The sequence below is a fragment of the Podarcis vaucheri genome (genome assembly GCF_965113315.1).
Source record: "Podarcis vaucheri genome assembly, chromosome: 9".
In the NCBI taxonomy this organism is placed as follows: Eukaryota; Metazoa; Chordata; class Lepidosauria; order Squamata; family Lacertidae; genus Podarcis; species Podarcis vaucheri.
The window spans coordinates 3,991,930-4,008,430 of NC_138767.1; the positions used below are offsets into that span (position 1 = coordinate 3,991,930).

The window sequence follows — 16,501 nt, forward strand, 5'->3', positions numbered from 1 at the left end:
TGTATTGTATTGCGGGCTCATCTACACTTACATGCATTTCTCGGTACAAGTCCACACTTTAAAAGCTCCCAGCCTGAGCGCTTTCTTTCATTCTTTTTTCGCCTTGGCGCTTTCTCCGCTCTTTACCACTGAACCAGAGCAATCTGCAGAAAACGGGAATTGCTGTTTGTTCTGATTTAGCCTTAAAGAGCACATTTTCCTAGGGAAAGTAAAAACCCCAACAAAGCAATTGGACACGGACCAGGAACGTTCAAACCTATGCCTAGAAAGTACAGAGCAAAAGTTGTGTGGATGAGCTCTGCGTTACAGAAAACTGCTTGGTTACAGATCTGCTGGAATGCATAAGGCTCAGAGCTGATTCAATTGCCCCATTCAGATTTTGGGCAGTGGGGTGGGAGAACTGCAACGTGGAGCCTCTGAACCTTCTTCTGGGTAAAAGAGAGCAGGGCTGTGTCTCAACTGCAGAGCCGCTCCTGTGCATGCAGAAAGCCCTGGGTTCGAATTCCAGCCTCTGCAGTGACAAAGATCTCAGCTCCTTCCAGCTCACTTGGAAAACCACTGCCCTGACTTGGTACATAAGGAAGCGTCAGTTATTGTCACAGGGCCTTTAGAAGGCATTCTTGGCCCCCTCTTTGGGATTCTCATGTTTCTAACAGGCGTTGGCTGGAGGTTTCCATTCATGCCTCTGTTAACCTTGAGGACTAGGCCCTTGGTTTGTTTGTGTTTTTTGTGAGACGCGAAAGCTGGGTGACTCTTCTTGCTTTCAAGAGGTTGCCTTCTGCAGCACATGCTAAGCTTTGGTGCTTGCTCGGTGCGGCCAGAGAGGCATGGGATATGCACAGCCACACATACATACTGTCCACCCCCCGCCCATGTGCTAACAGGCAGCCTGCCCCATGCTCTAGGTTTGCCAAACTTGTGTGCACTCCTTCGTCTGTGAGTCCAGGCACTGCCACCATCATCTTACTCCCAACTCCCTGTGCTGAAATGGTAAACTCATACTAGAGGATCTCAAACTGTGACCTGCGCGCTCCATTCAGGTGGTCTCCCAAACAGCTTGGGGTATCTGCCCTTTGCCTTTGATTGGTTTCTGTCTTTCCTAACAGCGATCACGGAACTTTGCTCACAAAGATAGGCACATCCCTCGCCTTAGAAAGACACAGCTGCAGTTATCAAAATGAGAGTTTAATGTTTGTGGGAAGGGGGTGAGTTCAGTAGGTGTTTTGCCAAGATGCCCAGGAATCTTCAAGTGACCCACAAAGCTGCTATTATTATTATTATTATTATTATTATTATTATTATTATTATTATATCACCTTTTCCCCCAGACCAGCGCTCAAGGCAGCTTACACAGATTAAAACAGCTGAGAAGAACTACAAAAAGCTAAAAACGTGTAATAGTTAAGAAGTAATTCAACTCTGATAGAATTAAAACAATATAAAAAGCCCATATTATTAAAATAAAAACAGCATAGCTTTTTTTAAAAAATATTTTACTTAAAAAAAATATCACCAGTCAGTTCCCAAAGGCCTGCTGGAATAAAAATAAAATATTTATATACCACCCATTTGGCTGGGTTTCCCCAGCCACTTTGGGCTGCTCCCAACAGATTGTTGTTGCTGTTAATAATAATAATAAAGTGATAAAACATCGACCATTGAAAATTTCCCTAAAGAGGGTTGCCTTCAGATGTCTTCTAAAAGTCCAATAGTTCTTTATTTCCTTGACATCTGGTGGGAGGGCGTTCCACAGGGCGGGTGCCACCACCGAGAAGGCCCTCTGCCTCGTTCCCTGTAACTTGGCTTCTCGCAGGGAGGGAACTGCCAGAAGGCCCTCAGAGCTGGACCTCAGTGTCTGGGCTGAATGATGGGGGTGAAGACGCTCCTTCAGGAATACTGGGCGGAGGCCGTTTAGGGCTTTCAAGGTCAGCACCAACACTTTGAATTGTTGGAATAAAATGGACTCCACCTGCCAGCACAGCAAGGGTGGATCCAGTCTGGCTTTTTTACGGAGGGGGTTCCCTAGAGTATCCCTAGGGGTATCATCTGCACCAAGCTGGATCCTAGAATCCTAGGACTGCAGAGTTGGAAGGGGTCATGAGGGGTCATCTAGTCCAACCCCCTGCAATGTGTGAACATGGTGCACCTGAAGAAGCAAGGAACCCTGGGGGACAAGGTAGTACTGCAGGGGTAAGCAAGTGGGTACCCTCCAGAAGACAGCCCTATATGTTTGACATCTTATATGTGCTGGAAGCCGCCCAGAGTGGCTGGGGAAACCCAGCCAGATGGGCGGGGTGTAAAATATTAAATGGTTGTTGTTGTTGTTGTTGGTCTCCCAACTCGCACTAGCCCCTTCTAAACATGGCCAGTGGTGGAGGATGATAGGAGATGCTGTGATCTGCCCTTTTGTGCTACGAGATGCCCTCAGATCTTTGGATGAAGGGTGGTATACAAATGTTAAAATAAAAATACAGTAAATAAACATCTGGAGCACATTACAGTGGTGCCCCGCAAGACGAACGCCTAGACGAAAGGTTTTTTCGTTTTCGAGTTGCTTCGCAAGACAAATTTCCCTATGGGCTTGCTTCGCAAAACGAAGCTTGCCCCCGCACCCCGGACCTCTTTTGAAGCAAGGGGCGGCGGGGAGAAGATCGCTTCTCCCCGTTGCCAGCCCCGCAATCTCCGGGGACAGAGGGGAAGGCGCGTGCGCGCCTTCCCCTCTGTCCCTGGACCCCTTTTGAACCAAGGGGCGGCAACGGGGAGAAGCGATCTTCTCCCCTCCGCCCCTTGCTTCAAAAGAGGGGACAGAGGGGAAGGCGTGCGCGCACCTTCCCCTCTCTCCCCGGACCCCTTTTGAACCAAGGGGCGGCAATGGGGAGAAGCGATTCTCCCCGCTGCCCCTTCCCTTGCTTTAAAACAGGTCCGGAGACAGAGGGGAAGACCCGCGGCGCTTCCCCTCTGTCCCCGGACAGTCTCCATAGGAACGCATTGATTGATTTTCAATGCATTCCTATGGGAAACCGTGCTTCGCAAGACGAAAAACTCGCAAGAAGAAAAAACTTGCGGAACGAATTAATTTCGTCTTGCGAGGCACCACTGTATGTTGGCTACCCCTGCTTTACTGTGCATGCATAGAGAAGCAGAGAACCATGGGGCACGAGACACTACTGTGTATGCGATGTGTTGCTGGGGAAGCCATGGTTAGCGTTGTTCCCAGTCCCCCTGGCCACATCAAGAGGGGCTTGGGCCTCTGGGTCGCATCAATCCTAGAATTGTTGGGTCGGAGGGGACCCCAAGGGTCATCTAGTCCAACCCCCTGCAATGCAGGAATCTCAGCTCAAGCATCCAGGACAAATGGCCATCCAAGCTCTGCTTAAAAACCTCCAAGGAAGAAGAGTCCACCAGCTTCCGAGGGAGACCGTTCCACTGCCAAACAACTCTTGCCATCCACAACCTCCTGAGGTGTAGCGTTCCCAAAGCAAGGAAGGGTTGGACTCTGATTAATAAAATACACACGAGGCTTGACCAGCAAGACTCTGGGAGGAGTGCCAATAATAATAATTCCTCTCCACCCTCCAGCCCAGGTTGTTTTATTCACAAAAGAACTTTTTACACAGTGTTCGTAAGAACCAATCAGATTTCCTCTGAGCATTTCAAAAAAAAACCCCACGTGGGGACAAAGTTGAAGTTGAAACTACAAAGAAACTATTTCCTACTTGAGCGTGCATATGTAGTTCAGAGCAAATAAAATAGGAATAAAAGGAGGAATTCATTCAGCAAAACCCCGGAGGTCATAAGCAGGAATAAACAGGAGAGGAAAGATGGGTAGTATTTACCGTCTCGTTGTGAACTCTCTTCCTGGCCCTTAAGATCTACCTAAAGATTAACTACATCAAAGTTACATACTATCTATATGGCTCAGGATGCCTAGTGAAGCAACTGGCCTCTGTTTCAGAATGCTTAGACGTGCCTGTCAGGTGTAGAGAAAGCAAATGGCAGAGATGGAGAGGCTTGTGGGATCTGATCAGAAATTATTGCCAGTGAATCAAACCCAGTCAACGCCATGCTTTCGTCGCGGACACAATGGCTTGATGCATATTTTATAATTCCTCCTAGTAATCCCATTTGATCAATACACTCTGGATATTTGCACCCCCACACTGAGGAAAGGCCATTCCAGTTTGAGGGGCAAAATTTAGAGGAGGCCCATTTGCCTGCCAGCCGCCCTCAAATATATATTCAAAATATATATTCTGCCCAAGAGTCGAGGGGCCTGATCTCTCCCCATTGTAGACTAACCTTCTGAGCTACTAAAGAATACCTGGGAAATTTGGGGCTCATTTCTAGCTGGGCCTGAACCTTCACAACAAACCACCCTCCTGACTTGTGGAGAAAATGTTCGTCTGTCTTGCCCTCTCTTCATTGGAAAGAAGATGTGTGTGTGTGTGTGTGTGTGTGTGTGTGTGTGTGTGTAAGGAAGTCACTCTCTCCATCAACTGCACAATGGGCCAATGGGAAAAAACGTTCCTCCCATTTTGTTGCATCCTGGTGGCGGTCAGGGTGCCTCGATAATGCGCTGACATTTCCCCAGCTTTTGTCCGCCCGCGATAGCATCGGTGCTGCGGCGAGAGGGGCCCAGTGCCTTGGGATGGCTGCCTGTCACTCAAGCCACCCGGGAGACAGCCGGCAGGCGACAGAGAAGAATGGGGATTGGCAAGGCAGCGGGGAGATTAGGAGGGGAAGAATCAAAGCTATTACGGTCTGTCTGGCCGGCAGCCATTGTGTGCTCCGATCTTTCAGCTTCTCCTTCAGCCAGATCGCACGCAGACACAAGCACACACACACACAAGCTACCGTCTCTGCACTCTGGACAGGACAAAAAGAAAAAACCCAACTCCAGGAAGTAAAGTTTGGGTAGATCAGGTCACACAACTGGGTAGGCATCTGATCAGGAGGTCTTGTAGACCAGAGGTAGACATGGCCAGGGGAAACTGGATGGAGGAAGATTTTCCTTCATTTTTTGTAACGTTGGAGGTCATGGGCATCTAATCAGGCTGAAGCTTGGGAGATTCGGGACAGAAAAGAGAAGACCTTCTTCACACAGGGAAGAGCTAAACTATGGAACTCGCTCCCTCAGGAAGCACTGATGACCACCAACTGAGATGGCTTTTAAAGACAATTCATGGAGGAGATGGCTGTCAAAGGCTACTAGCCTGGATGGGTCTTCTCTGCTTCCACAGTTGAAGGCAGAAATGTTTCTAAATTCCGGTTTCTGGAAACCACAGGAAGGGAGAGGGCTGCTTTTGCGTTCGCATCCTGCTTGCTGGTTTCGCACTGGCATCTGGTTGGCCACTGTGAGAACAGGATGATGGGTTAGGTGGGCCATTGGCCTGATCCAGCAGTCTCGTCTTAAAAGGTAAAGGGACCCCTGACCATTAGGTCAGTCGTGGACGACTCTGGGGTTGCAGCGTTCATCTGGCTTTATTGGGAGCCGGCGTACAGCTTCCGGGTCATGCGGCCAGCACGACTAAGCCGCTTCTGGTGAACCAGAGCAGCACACGGAAACGCTGTTTACCTTCCCGCCGGAGCGGTAACTATTTATCTACTTGCACTTTGACGTGCTTTCGAACTGCTAGGTTGGCAGGAGCAGGGACCGAGCAACGGGAGCTCACCCCGTCGCGGGGATTCGAACCACCGACCTTCTGATCGGCAAGTCCTAGGCTCTGTGGTTTAACCCACAGCGCCACCCGCATCCCTTAGGCTCGTCTTAGGCAGTGCTATTTTTCTAGAAAAAGGTGACGGAGCTCACCATGAATCTTGTTCTCTTAGAAGGCCTATTAGAAGTGCTGGAGCTGAGCTCCGGCTGGAAAAAAAAGCCCTTGTTATGTTCTTAAATCATGTCATCCGGCCTCCTCTCTCTCGCTGTCTGTCTCCCTGACTCCCATTCATGCCTCCATCCTTCCCAGCAGTGTCTCTTAACCTTGCATTCCTTTGGTTCCAGGGGAAGATGGGGGCTCTCCGTGGCCCCCCACCTTTCCCCTCTCATCCTTCCCTCCCTCCCTCTTTTTCCCTCCCTCTCTCCCCGTTTTCCCCTTCCTCTCCTTCCTGAGACGCCCAGCCCCTCTGGTTTAGAGAGCCCGATAAGTGCCCTATCAACATGTTAATCAAATTACTTAGGAGCTAAAATTGACGCTTTTCATTAATTATACAAGATTATTCTAATTGCAAATTCAAATTTATGCGCTCGGAACAGAAGGTGTTCGGCAGCGTTGCTGGGAATTTGCATATTAAATGGGGAGAGTTGTGCATTATGGATGCTAATGTATGCACATTGTCTTTATTTTTAACTCCGCGGGCCTCTGTGCGCCGTTGCCGCTAAAGGAGGTGAAGGAGTCCGACGACGTCTGTTTATTTTTATTATTTCTCTTCTCTTGTCTCTCAGTTGAAGTCAGTGGCACCAGAGGGGAGGGCAGTGGGCATGGCAGAAGCAGGGAGGGGGCCTCTGCTGGCTCCCTGTCAATCTTGCCATAGGGGGAGGGGGTACCCCCCTATCTCTCCAAATATATCTATCCATCTCCTCCACCTTTCTGCATGTCTTCCTTCCCTTGATTACCACCTGCAAGCAAAGCAGCCTACCTGAGTCTTAAGTTTGCACCTCTCCTTTCCCCCCAGATTTCATTCCTGCAAGTAACCTCCAAAGTTTGGATCTTCTGAACAAATAATATTGAAAAACTGGGACCGCGCGTTTCCGTTAGGCTCGGTGCAGAGCTTTTTTAATTTAAACTAAAAGAGAGAAAGAGAGGGTGTGTCCCTGATGGATCACCTGGGTGAACTTTCTGCAGATGCTGCAATCCATGCAGGATTTCAAGCGCTGCCACCAGCGCCTCCGTACTTGAGATGCAACTAGTCCTCATGGAGGCGTTGGTGCCTCTGAACCTATGTCCGCGTCAAGCAGAAGCGTGCTCAGGAATAACGGGAGGTCCAAGCAGGGTTAGGCAAATGTCCCTCGAGAGCAAGAACGTGGCACATGAGGGCACACGGCTGGAGCACACAGTTTGAACAGATGACCAAAGTCTAAAATGAAGCCGCTGACTTTTCCCCGGGGGAAATATAGTCTCTGCTCGAAAAACTCTGACAGTGGGCCCACAGACAAAACACACACACACACACACACAACTGGACTGTGGTGTTATTGTTGTTGTGTACTATTTGTTTATTTGCTGCCTTCGGACCAAAAGAATTACACGCGGTGACAAAATTCAGATGCCAGCAATGCAAGGCGATAAGATCTTAACATTTGGGAAAATGTTTCAAACCAAATGCATTCATGTCCCTGCCAAAAATGCAAAGGGCAGTCCCTACAAAAAGGACTATTATTGTTGTTGTTATTATTGTTATTATTATTTGCTTATACCCTGCCCATCTGACTGGGTTGCCCTAGCCACTCTGGAAAAGAGGGAGCGTGCAAGAGTAAATATTTGGGAAAGAACTCCTGTTTATCTGGGAGGAAAGCAGGTAGAAAAATTCACCCCTTGAAGGATCCAACAGTCTTTCTGATGCAGACAGTTTCTGGTTGGTTGGTACTCTATTTTGCAGGGGGTGCAGGAGGTGGGAAGCATTACTGGGATATCAAAGATTTAGCTGGAGGTCCAAGGCCGGGAAACCCCAGCGCAGCTCAGCCTCCTCATTTCCCAGCCTGGTCCAGATGTCTTGGACTACAGCTGCCCTCTGCCTCAGCAAGCACAGCTGATGAAGAAGGAGGGCAGGATTCAGAGGCTTATAGGAAAGGAGTTACTACAAGGGATGGAGTCGGAGGAGAGGAATGGGGAAGGACACACAGGGTCATCTGCTTTGAAAGCCAGAAGTTCAATCCCTGTCATCTCCGGGTAGCGCTGAGGACGTCCACGCTGTGAACCCTTGGAAAGCTAATGCAAATTTGTGTAGAAGTTAGCAGACTCTGCAAGTGTCCCTGTTTTCCAGGGACAGTCCCAGATTTACAGAAGCCATCCAGGTTTCTGATTTGATCCTACCTTTCCTTAGGATATCCCTATTTTCATTGGAGAAATTTTGGAGGGTATGGAGTTGTGCAAATGCCCCAAGCCAAGTAGATAAGTCACTATACAACCTTTAGAAGACATCTGAAGGCAGCCCTCTATAGGGAAGATTCTTAAAAAATGTTGAATGCTTTATTCTGCTTTTATATGTGTTGGAAGCAGTGGCTGGGGCAAGCCGGTCAGATGGGCCATGTAGAATAATAATAATACAGTGGTACCTTGGGTTAAACCCACAGAGTCTAGGACTTGCCGATCAGAAGGCCGGTGGTGCGAATCCCCACGACGGGGTGAGCTCCTGTTACCTTTACCTTTACCTCGGGTTAAGAACATAATTCGTTCTGGAGGTCCCTTCTTAACCTGAAACTGTTCTTAACCTGAAGCACCACTTTAGCTAATGAGGCCTTCCGCTGCCGCCACGCGATTTCTGTTCTTATCCTGAGCAAAGTTCTTAACCCGAGGTACTATTTCTGGGTTAGCGGAGTCTGTAACCTGAAGTGTCTGTAACCCGAGGTACCACTGTAACAGAAATAGTAATAATAATAATAATAATAATAATAATAATAATAAGGATGTCCCTATTTTCACTGGAGAAATGTTGAAGAGTATGTTACTGAGCTAGTTGGACAACCAGCGGTTCAATAGAAGGCAGATTCCTCTGCTCCTAAAAGGTAAAGGGTAAAGGGACCCCTGACCATTAGGTCCAGTCGTGGCCGACTCTGGGGTTGTGGCGCTCACCTCACTTTTTAAAAAACCCCAAAACCCTACTATTGCATCCATTGCCCTTAAATTGCCAGCCTAAGTTGTTCCGCAAAGCAACGACTGGGCAGAGTGTTTGTGTGTCATAGCTGTCAACTTTTCCCTTTTTTAAAGGGAAATTCCCTTATTCCGAATAGGATTCCTCGCAAGAAAAGGGAAAAGTTGACAGCTATAGGCTGTGTGTGTGTGTGTGTGTGTGTGTGTGTGTGTGTGTGTGTGTGTGTTTAGAGCTGGCTTTTCCTCTCTTCCCAGCCTTCCCGGTCCTCTCCAGAGCAGGCACGGCTGCCGCCCCTTAATTATTGATGCTAGGATGACAATTATAGGACCCTACACAAGCATCCTAAATATTTCATCAGCCCGGAATGCGGTTGGAGAAGGAATCGTATTCTCTGGCTTCCATCCATCTTTTCAGGATTTTTTTTCTTCCTCAGCTGCTCCTTCTCCCCTCGGCCCACTTCTCTCTCCCTTCCCTCTTCCTCAGTCCTTTTCAAAAGATTGCAGAATCGTAAATTGTAGAGTTGGAAGGGGTTCCGAGAGTCATCTAGTCCAACCCCCCACAAAGCAGGAATTGCAGCTAAAGAATCCCTGGCAGGCGGCCACCCAACATCAGAACCTCCAGTCAAGGAGAGTTCACCACCTTCTGAGGTAGCCCGTTCCACTGTCAAACACTTCTCAGCATCGGAAAGTTTATTCGGGATCTCCTTCTTTGTCGATTGAATCCACTGGTTCACATCCTCTTCTCTGGCGCAGCTGAAAACCAGCTTGCTCCATCTTCCATGTGACAACCCTTTGAATATGTGAAGATGGCTGAATAATAATAATAATAATAATAATAATAATAATAATAATAATAATAATTTTTACTTATACCCCGCCCTCCCCGGCCAGAGCGAGGCTCACGGCGGCTAACACCAATAAAATCACAGCAAAAACATAATAGAGGGAAAAGAGAGGGGAGGAAGGAAAAGGGGGGGACCCAATTTAAAATGCAGGTTAAAATGCAATTTAAAGTTCAGCCTCATTTTAAAGTAGCTGATAAATCAAGACCATAAGGGGAGGGAAACAGAAGGGTCAGACCGAGTCCAAACCAAAGGCCAGGCGGAACAGCTCTGTCTTGCAGGCCCTGTGGAAAGATGTCAAGTCCTGTAGGGCCCTTGTGACAGAGTGTCTCGTGACAGAGTGTTCCACCACGTCGGGGCCAGTGCTGAAAAGGCCCTGGCCCTAGTTGAGACCAATCTAACCTCCTTGAGGCCCGGGACCTCCAAAGTGTTGTTATTTGTGGACCTTAAGGTCCTCCGCGCGGCATACCAGGAGAGGCGGTCCTGTAGGTACGAGGGTCCTAGGCCGCTTAGGGCTTTGAAGGTCAAAACCAGCACCTTAAACCTGACCCTGTACTCCACCGGGAGCCAACTCCGAGTCCCTTCTTATGCAGGCTAAACATACCCTGTTCCCTCAACCACTCCTCATAAGGCTTGGTTTCGGGACCCCAGATCATCCCTCGGCCGTCGTCTTCTGCACACCTTCCTCAGGATCCTGGGAACCCTGGCAAACAATTAAGGGATCTTTGCCACATCTCGCGATCCATGGCATGTCTGGCAAGCCGTTGCTGCGGATGCACCCAGTCCACTTTCCAGGGCTCCCTGTGACCTTGGCAAAGGATCTTTGGACATCCCTCATGGAATCACTTCTCCTGGCGTTGCCGACGGAAGCCCAAAACCAGTCAGCTTCTGCCACTTCCAAGCCAAGCCCAGAAAGGTCACATCCACACCATACGTTTAAAACCTGTGGCTTCTTCCAAAGAATCCTGGAAACTGCGGTTTGCCCCACAGGCCATTAGCATCCCCAGCACCCCTTTTTTAATGATTTTATTAACAATTTCAACATAACATATTATCAAAACATATCATATTCATTATTTTCCCCCCTTTCCCCCCTTCAAACCCTCCCCTCAGCTCCTCTCTCTGATTTCTCAGCGCATATTATTCTCTGCATGTTATAAAATTATACATATCCTTACATTATCTATCTACCATTATCTATCTATTGAGAGCCAGTGTGGTGTAGTGGTTAAGAGTGGTAGTCTCGTAATCTGGTGAACCAGGTTCAATTCCCCGCTGCTCCACATGCAGCTGCTGGGTGACCTTGGGCCAGTCACACTTCTCTGAAGTTTCTTAGCCCCACTCACCTCACAGAGCGTTTGTTGTGGGGGAGGACGGGAAAGGAGAATGTGAGCCGCTTTGAGACTCCTTAAAGGGAGTGAAAGGCGGGATATCAAATCCAAACTCTTCTTCTTCTTCTTCTACCATGTTGCCAACCAATAAATTGGTGTATGTTTATTCAAAACCTGCCAAGGAGTCCAATTCATTTTGTTGTCTTTTTAGATAAGTTGTAAAAAGCTCCCCTTCTTCCTTAAAGTCACAGTTGTCCTTGTCCCGCAATTTGTATGTCAATTTAGCCATCTCTGTGTAGCTCATCAATTTTTCTTTTGTTGGGATTGCCTCATTCTTCCATCCTTGTGAGCATTCCCAGCACCCTTAACCAACCATAGTTCCCAGGACTCTTTGGGGTAAGCCATGCGCTTTCAATGCACCATGAGGGTGTGGCTGGTGTCAGACTTTAGCCGCTGACGGCTCCCAGGATGCACAGAGGTTGCCGGTTGTGTGCCCTCCCCTGAGGGCCTGGCGCTCTCCGCAGTTTCTCATGCCCAGCTTCTCATGCCCATTAAAGGCGGGCACCTAGGCTCCCGGTCTGCTTTGGGAACTCACAGTGAGCTCATGGAATCAAAGAATTGTGGAATTAGACATCCAACCTCTGCTTTAAAAACTCCCTTGCCTTGAACAGCAGCCCAGCAAAGCGAGCAATTCTCAGGCTGCTACGAAAGGCGCGGAAAGCAGAACATTAGAACACGCACCCCAGTGGCAATTTGGGGGTGACTCCAGGTATCTCTGCAAATCCTGGAAGGAGCTGGGCGTGTGAAGCTGTGGCTCGGATCTGCATCCAGCACAGGCCTCCCTCGCCCCACACTCCCTGCCATCTGCGCCGCCGCCCCCCCCCCCCAGGGCTCAGATATCTCCAGGGTTTGTATTCCCTGATTGATCGTTCTCTGCAGCAATAAAGCCCATTAGCTGCCTCGGAGGCAGCCGGGGATCAGTTTCCAATCAATACCCTCTTAAGCAGAGAAGGTGCATTTCAGGGCTGCCTTAAAGGGCCAGCGCAACCACCAGGCGCATGGGAGGAAGGGAGGCAAAGGGTGCGTGATCCATTTAGGCGAGGAATGGGGCTGGGTGGACGAGGGTGTTGGGAAAGGGGTTTGGACAGGCACTGGCCACAGTCCAGACTGGTTTGACCAGAGAAGGTGCTTGGATACTGTTGCTTTCTTTTTGGAAAAAATCATTCTTGAACTTCTCTGCGGCCAAATTGGCCATAGCACTTGAGCCAAACCATCAGGCGAGGAACCAGGGCTTGGAATCTGGTGACCACCATGAGACCTCGTCCGTCGGGGCAAATTGGGCAGTGCCCTGCCAACCCCAGCCTGCTCCCACCTACTGCCTGCCTTACTTACAAACCAGTTCAGAGGTTGGCTTTGCCCACCAGCTCTTTCTACAGTCTTGCCATAATAATAATAATAATAATAATAATAATAATAATAATAATTTATTATTTGTACCCTGCCCATCTGTCTGGGTTTCCCCAGCCACTCTGGGCGGCTTCCAACAAAGAGGAAAAATACATTAAAATGTCACACATGAAAAACTTCAGATGCCTTCAGATGCCTTCTAAATGTCAGGTAGTTGTTTTTCTCTTTGACGTCTGATGGGAGGGCGTTCCACAGAGCGGGTGCCACCACCGAGAAGGCCCTTTGCCTGGTTCCCTGTAGCTTTGCTTCTTGCAGCGAGGGAACCGCCAGAAGTCCTTCGGTGCTGGACCTCGGTGTCCAGCCAGAATGATGGGGGTCACACCTTCAGGTATATTGGACCGAGGCCATTTGCACCAACACGTTGAATTGTGCTCGGAAACGTACTCAGCCTGCTTGGCTTCCCAACATTGGCTCTGGCGCCCCCTGCTGTTGGGCTCCTTGCCTTCTGCCCTACCAGCCCCAAGGGGGCCCAGCAGACACAATCTCTGACTTGACCCCCGAGGAGAGCCAGAGCAATGGCTTCTCTCTGGGTAAGTACAACGCCCTCTTTTCTCCTCTTCCTTCTAGATTTTTCCTCAAGTTCTTCCTCAAATGCAACCAGAACTGCCTGAAGAATGCAGGGAACCCCCGGGACATGCGACGCTTTCAGGTAAGATGCACCCCATTTTCCCTTTCAGCTGCTACTTCTGTTCCATCCTGACAAAAACCACAGCAGGAGCGACCTGGTCCTCTCCAAAGAGACACTGAGAAAGATGGTACAGTGCGATGGGCCAGAGACACACCTTGATCGGGAGGGAGTTCCACACACAAGGAGCCGCCACTGAAAAGGCCCTTCCCCAGCGAGAGGGCCCTCAGGAGTCACATGGGGTCAGTGGCGTAGCGTGGGGGGTGCAGGGGGGGCCGGCCGCACCGGGCGCAACATCTGGGGGTTAGGGTTAGGGGGCACAAATCCACGGGTTAGGGGGTGCAGATCCACGGGTTAGGGGGCACAAATTACTTACCTTGCCCAGGGTGCTGACAACCCACGCTACGCCACTGCATGGGGTGGGAGGGTGGGCCTCACCCACTGAGCTCGCCATGGGCTGGTTGATATGGGGTAAGGCTTTCTTGTAGATGACAGGGTCCCCAAGCCTTAGGGCTTCGAACGTCAAAGGGAGCACTTTGAGTTGGGTTCGGGAAACAATTCGCAACAGTGTTAAGGTGCGGACGGGTGTGCCTGTGGCCTGCTGGCTTCCGCCATTTCCTAGAGCAGACTTTGAATCATGGAAGGGACCCTCAAGGGTTATCCAGTCCAACCCGCTGCAATGCGGGAATTTCAGCTGAAATTTGAGCTTTAAAACTTCAGCGGTGCCCTGTGCGGCGCCAACATTCGGAGGCCCTTCACCTCTTGCCTTCCGTTATTTGTCAGTCAGTCAGTCAGTTTTATTGCACATAGCCAAAGGCTGCCGCAATATACACAGAATATCCAACAATTAAAAGAAAATATACTGGATTGATACAAAAAACTTAAAACATTTACAGTGGTGCCTTGCAAGACAAAAAGAATCCGTTCTGTGATTCTCTTCGTCTAGCGGTTTTTTTGTCTTGCGAAGCAAGCCCATTGAAGGATTAGCGGATTAGTGCTATTAGCGGCTTTTAGCAGCTTTTAGCGGCTTATCTGCTGATCGTATCAGCTGATAAGCGGCTTAGCGGCTTAGAAAAGGGGGGGGAACCAGCAGGAACTCGCAAGACATTGTCGTCTTGTGAAGCAAGCCCATAGGAGATTCGTTTTGCGAAGCACCTCCAAAACGGAAAACTCTTTCGTCTAGCGAGTTTTCCGTCTTGCGAGGCATTCGTCTTGCGGGGCACCACTGTATATCATCAAGACATTACCTACTCTAAACAGAGCTATAAAAGTGCCTTAATATACAAGTTATGACATTAAACAATAAAATTTATAAGCTCAAATCATCACATGGCCTCTAATATATAAAAAAATAATGTTGATTAATACAATGTGCAATTATATTCAGAGTTTGGTGATGAAGATAGAATATAGCTTGATGTAAAAGGTAAAGGTAAAGGAACCCCTGACCATTAGGTCCAGTCATGGCCGACTCTGGGGTTGCGGCGCTCATCTCACTTTATTGGCAGAGGGAGCCGGCGTACAGCTTCTGGGTCATGTGGCCAGCATGACTAAGCCGCTTCTGGCGAACCAGAGCAGCGCACAGAAACTCTGTTTACCTTCCCGCCGGAGTGGTACCTATTTATCTACTTGCACTTTGACGTGCTTTCGAACTGCTAGGTTGGCAGGAGCAGGGACCGAGCAACGGGAGCTCACCCCGTCGCGGGGATTCGAACCGCCGACCTTCTGATTGGCAAGTCCTAGGCTCTGTGGTTTAACCCACAGTGCCATAAATTCATCTCCTTTACAGTTGGTGGCTACCTTGGCTAACTAATTTGCTCTAATTTTTGTAGCGGCAGTTGCAAAGAGTGCTACACGCCAGGTCACATACTTCTCTGTTTCTGCGAGGAGATATAAAATAATGTCAGAGGGGTTCTGGCCAGGGAACCTTGTCATTATAGGTGCTAAAAATCTTTCTCTTGCTTCATTATATAAGGGGCAGCGCAAGATGTCCTCTACTTCAGGACATCCCCTAATGCAAACACGTTCGTTTGTTGGCCTGCCTCTGTGTCTCCCATCTCTATAAGCAGAGTTTATTGTATTTAATCGTTGTTTGTCATCGTTGCAATTCCCCCTGTGGTGCCCTCTGGGCTCGGCACCCAGTGCGAGCGAGTCGGTCTCGCTTGCCTAAATCTACCTCTGCTACCAAGCGTGGTTCGCACTCGCCTCTCGCCCGTAGCAGCGGCGGCGTCTGCTGCTGCTCCTTCCCCTTCCCTCATCAAGGTGGGTGTGCTTTCGCTCCCAGGCACCCGCGCTATGCAAATTGGAATGGCTGCTAATCATGTAAAAATGTCACAATTACCATATCGTTAGGAGAGGAACCTGATGATGAAGCCCCCCAGCCAGCCAGCCAGAGCCGGTTGAGGCCCAGGGAGCCCCTTCTTGCCCCCACAGACATCGTGGCCCCACTGGGTCCTGCTGAGGTCTCTGGCGTGAGCTGGGCTCCCCTTTCCTTGCGTGAGGCTGGCGTTATTCACAGACCCAAAGTGTGCTAGCGGGGTATTGCATCACGCCATATACAGCAAGCAAGCAAACACACAGCAAATAGCAGGAAAAATAAAAATAAACCCAGGCGTCTATATTTCCCAAGCTGGCGTGGATATTGCATGTTGAGCATCTTACGTCCGAAGCATGGGAAGTAAATATCCCGCCAGATGACTTTAAAATGTCCTAGATTCTCTATTCCCCTGCAGAAACACAGTTTATGTGCGATTCCACTCATACCTGTGCAATAACCCGATGGACATTTTAAAACTTCTTTAAAGAAACTCATCAGAGAAATAATAATAATAATAATAATAATAATAATAATAATAATAATAATAATAATAATAATAATAATAATTATTATTATTATTTATCATTTATACCCCACCCATCTGGTTGCATTGCCCAAGCCACTCTGGGCGGCTTCCAACACATATAAAAACATAATAAAACATTTAAAAAAGCAGTTTCCTTGTGCCTTCAGATGTCTTCAAAAAAGTCAGATAGTTGCTTATCTCCTTGACATCTGATGGGAGGGCACTCCACAGGGCGGGTGCGGGTGCCACTACCAAGAAGGCCCTCTGTCTGGTTCTCTAGCTTCTTGCAGTGAGGGAACTGTCAGAAGTCCCTCGGCGCTGGACCTCCGTGTCCAAACTGAGCAATGGGGACAGAGACGCTCCTTCAGGTATACTGGGTTGAGGCCATTTAGGGCTTTCAAAGTCAGCACCAACACTTTGAATTGTGCTCGGAAATGTCCTGCAAGCCAATATAGAACTTTCAGGACCTGTGTTATATGGTCTCGGCGGCCACTCCCAGTCCCCAGTCTGGCTGCCACATCCTGGATTAGTTGTGGTTTCTGGGTAGCCCCAGAAGATTAGTTGTGGTTAGTTGTAGCCCCACATA

General features: G+C 49.0%; 1 protein-coding gene across 3 annotated transcripts in view; it reads left to right on the top strand.

The window, feature by feature from the left end:
• Positions 1-16,501, top strand: part of LOC309539947 (transcription factor COE1-like) — a 105,613-nt gene that overhangs the window by 53,678 nt on the left and 35,434 nt on the right. For all 3 annotated transcript variants that reach the window (XM_082236430.1, XM_082236428.1, XM_082236429.1), the window contains exon 8: positions 13,015-13,096. In XM_082236430.1, the coding sequence (XP_082092556.1) occupies positions 13,015-13,096 (82 nt within the window). The remainder of the gene's footprint in view (positions 1-13,014; positions 13,097-16,501) is intronic.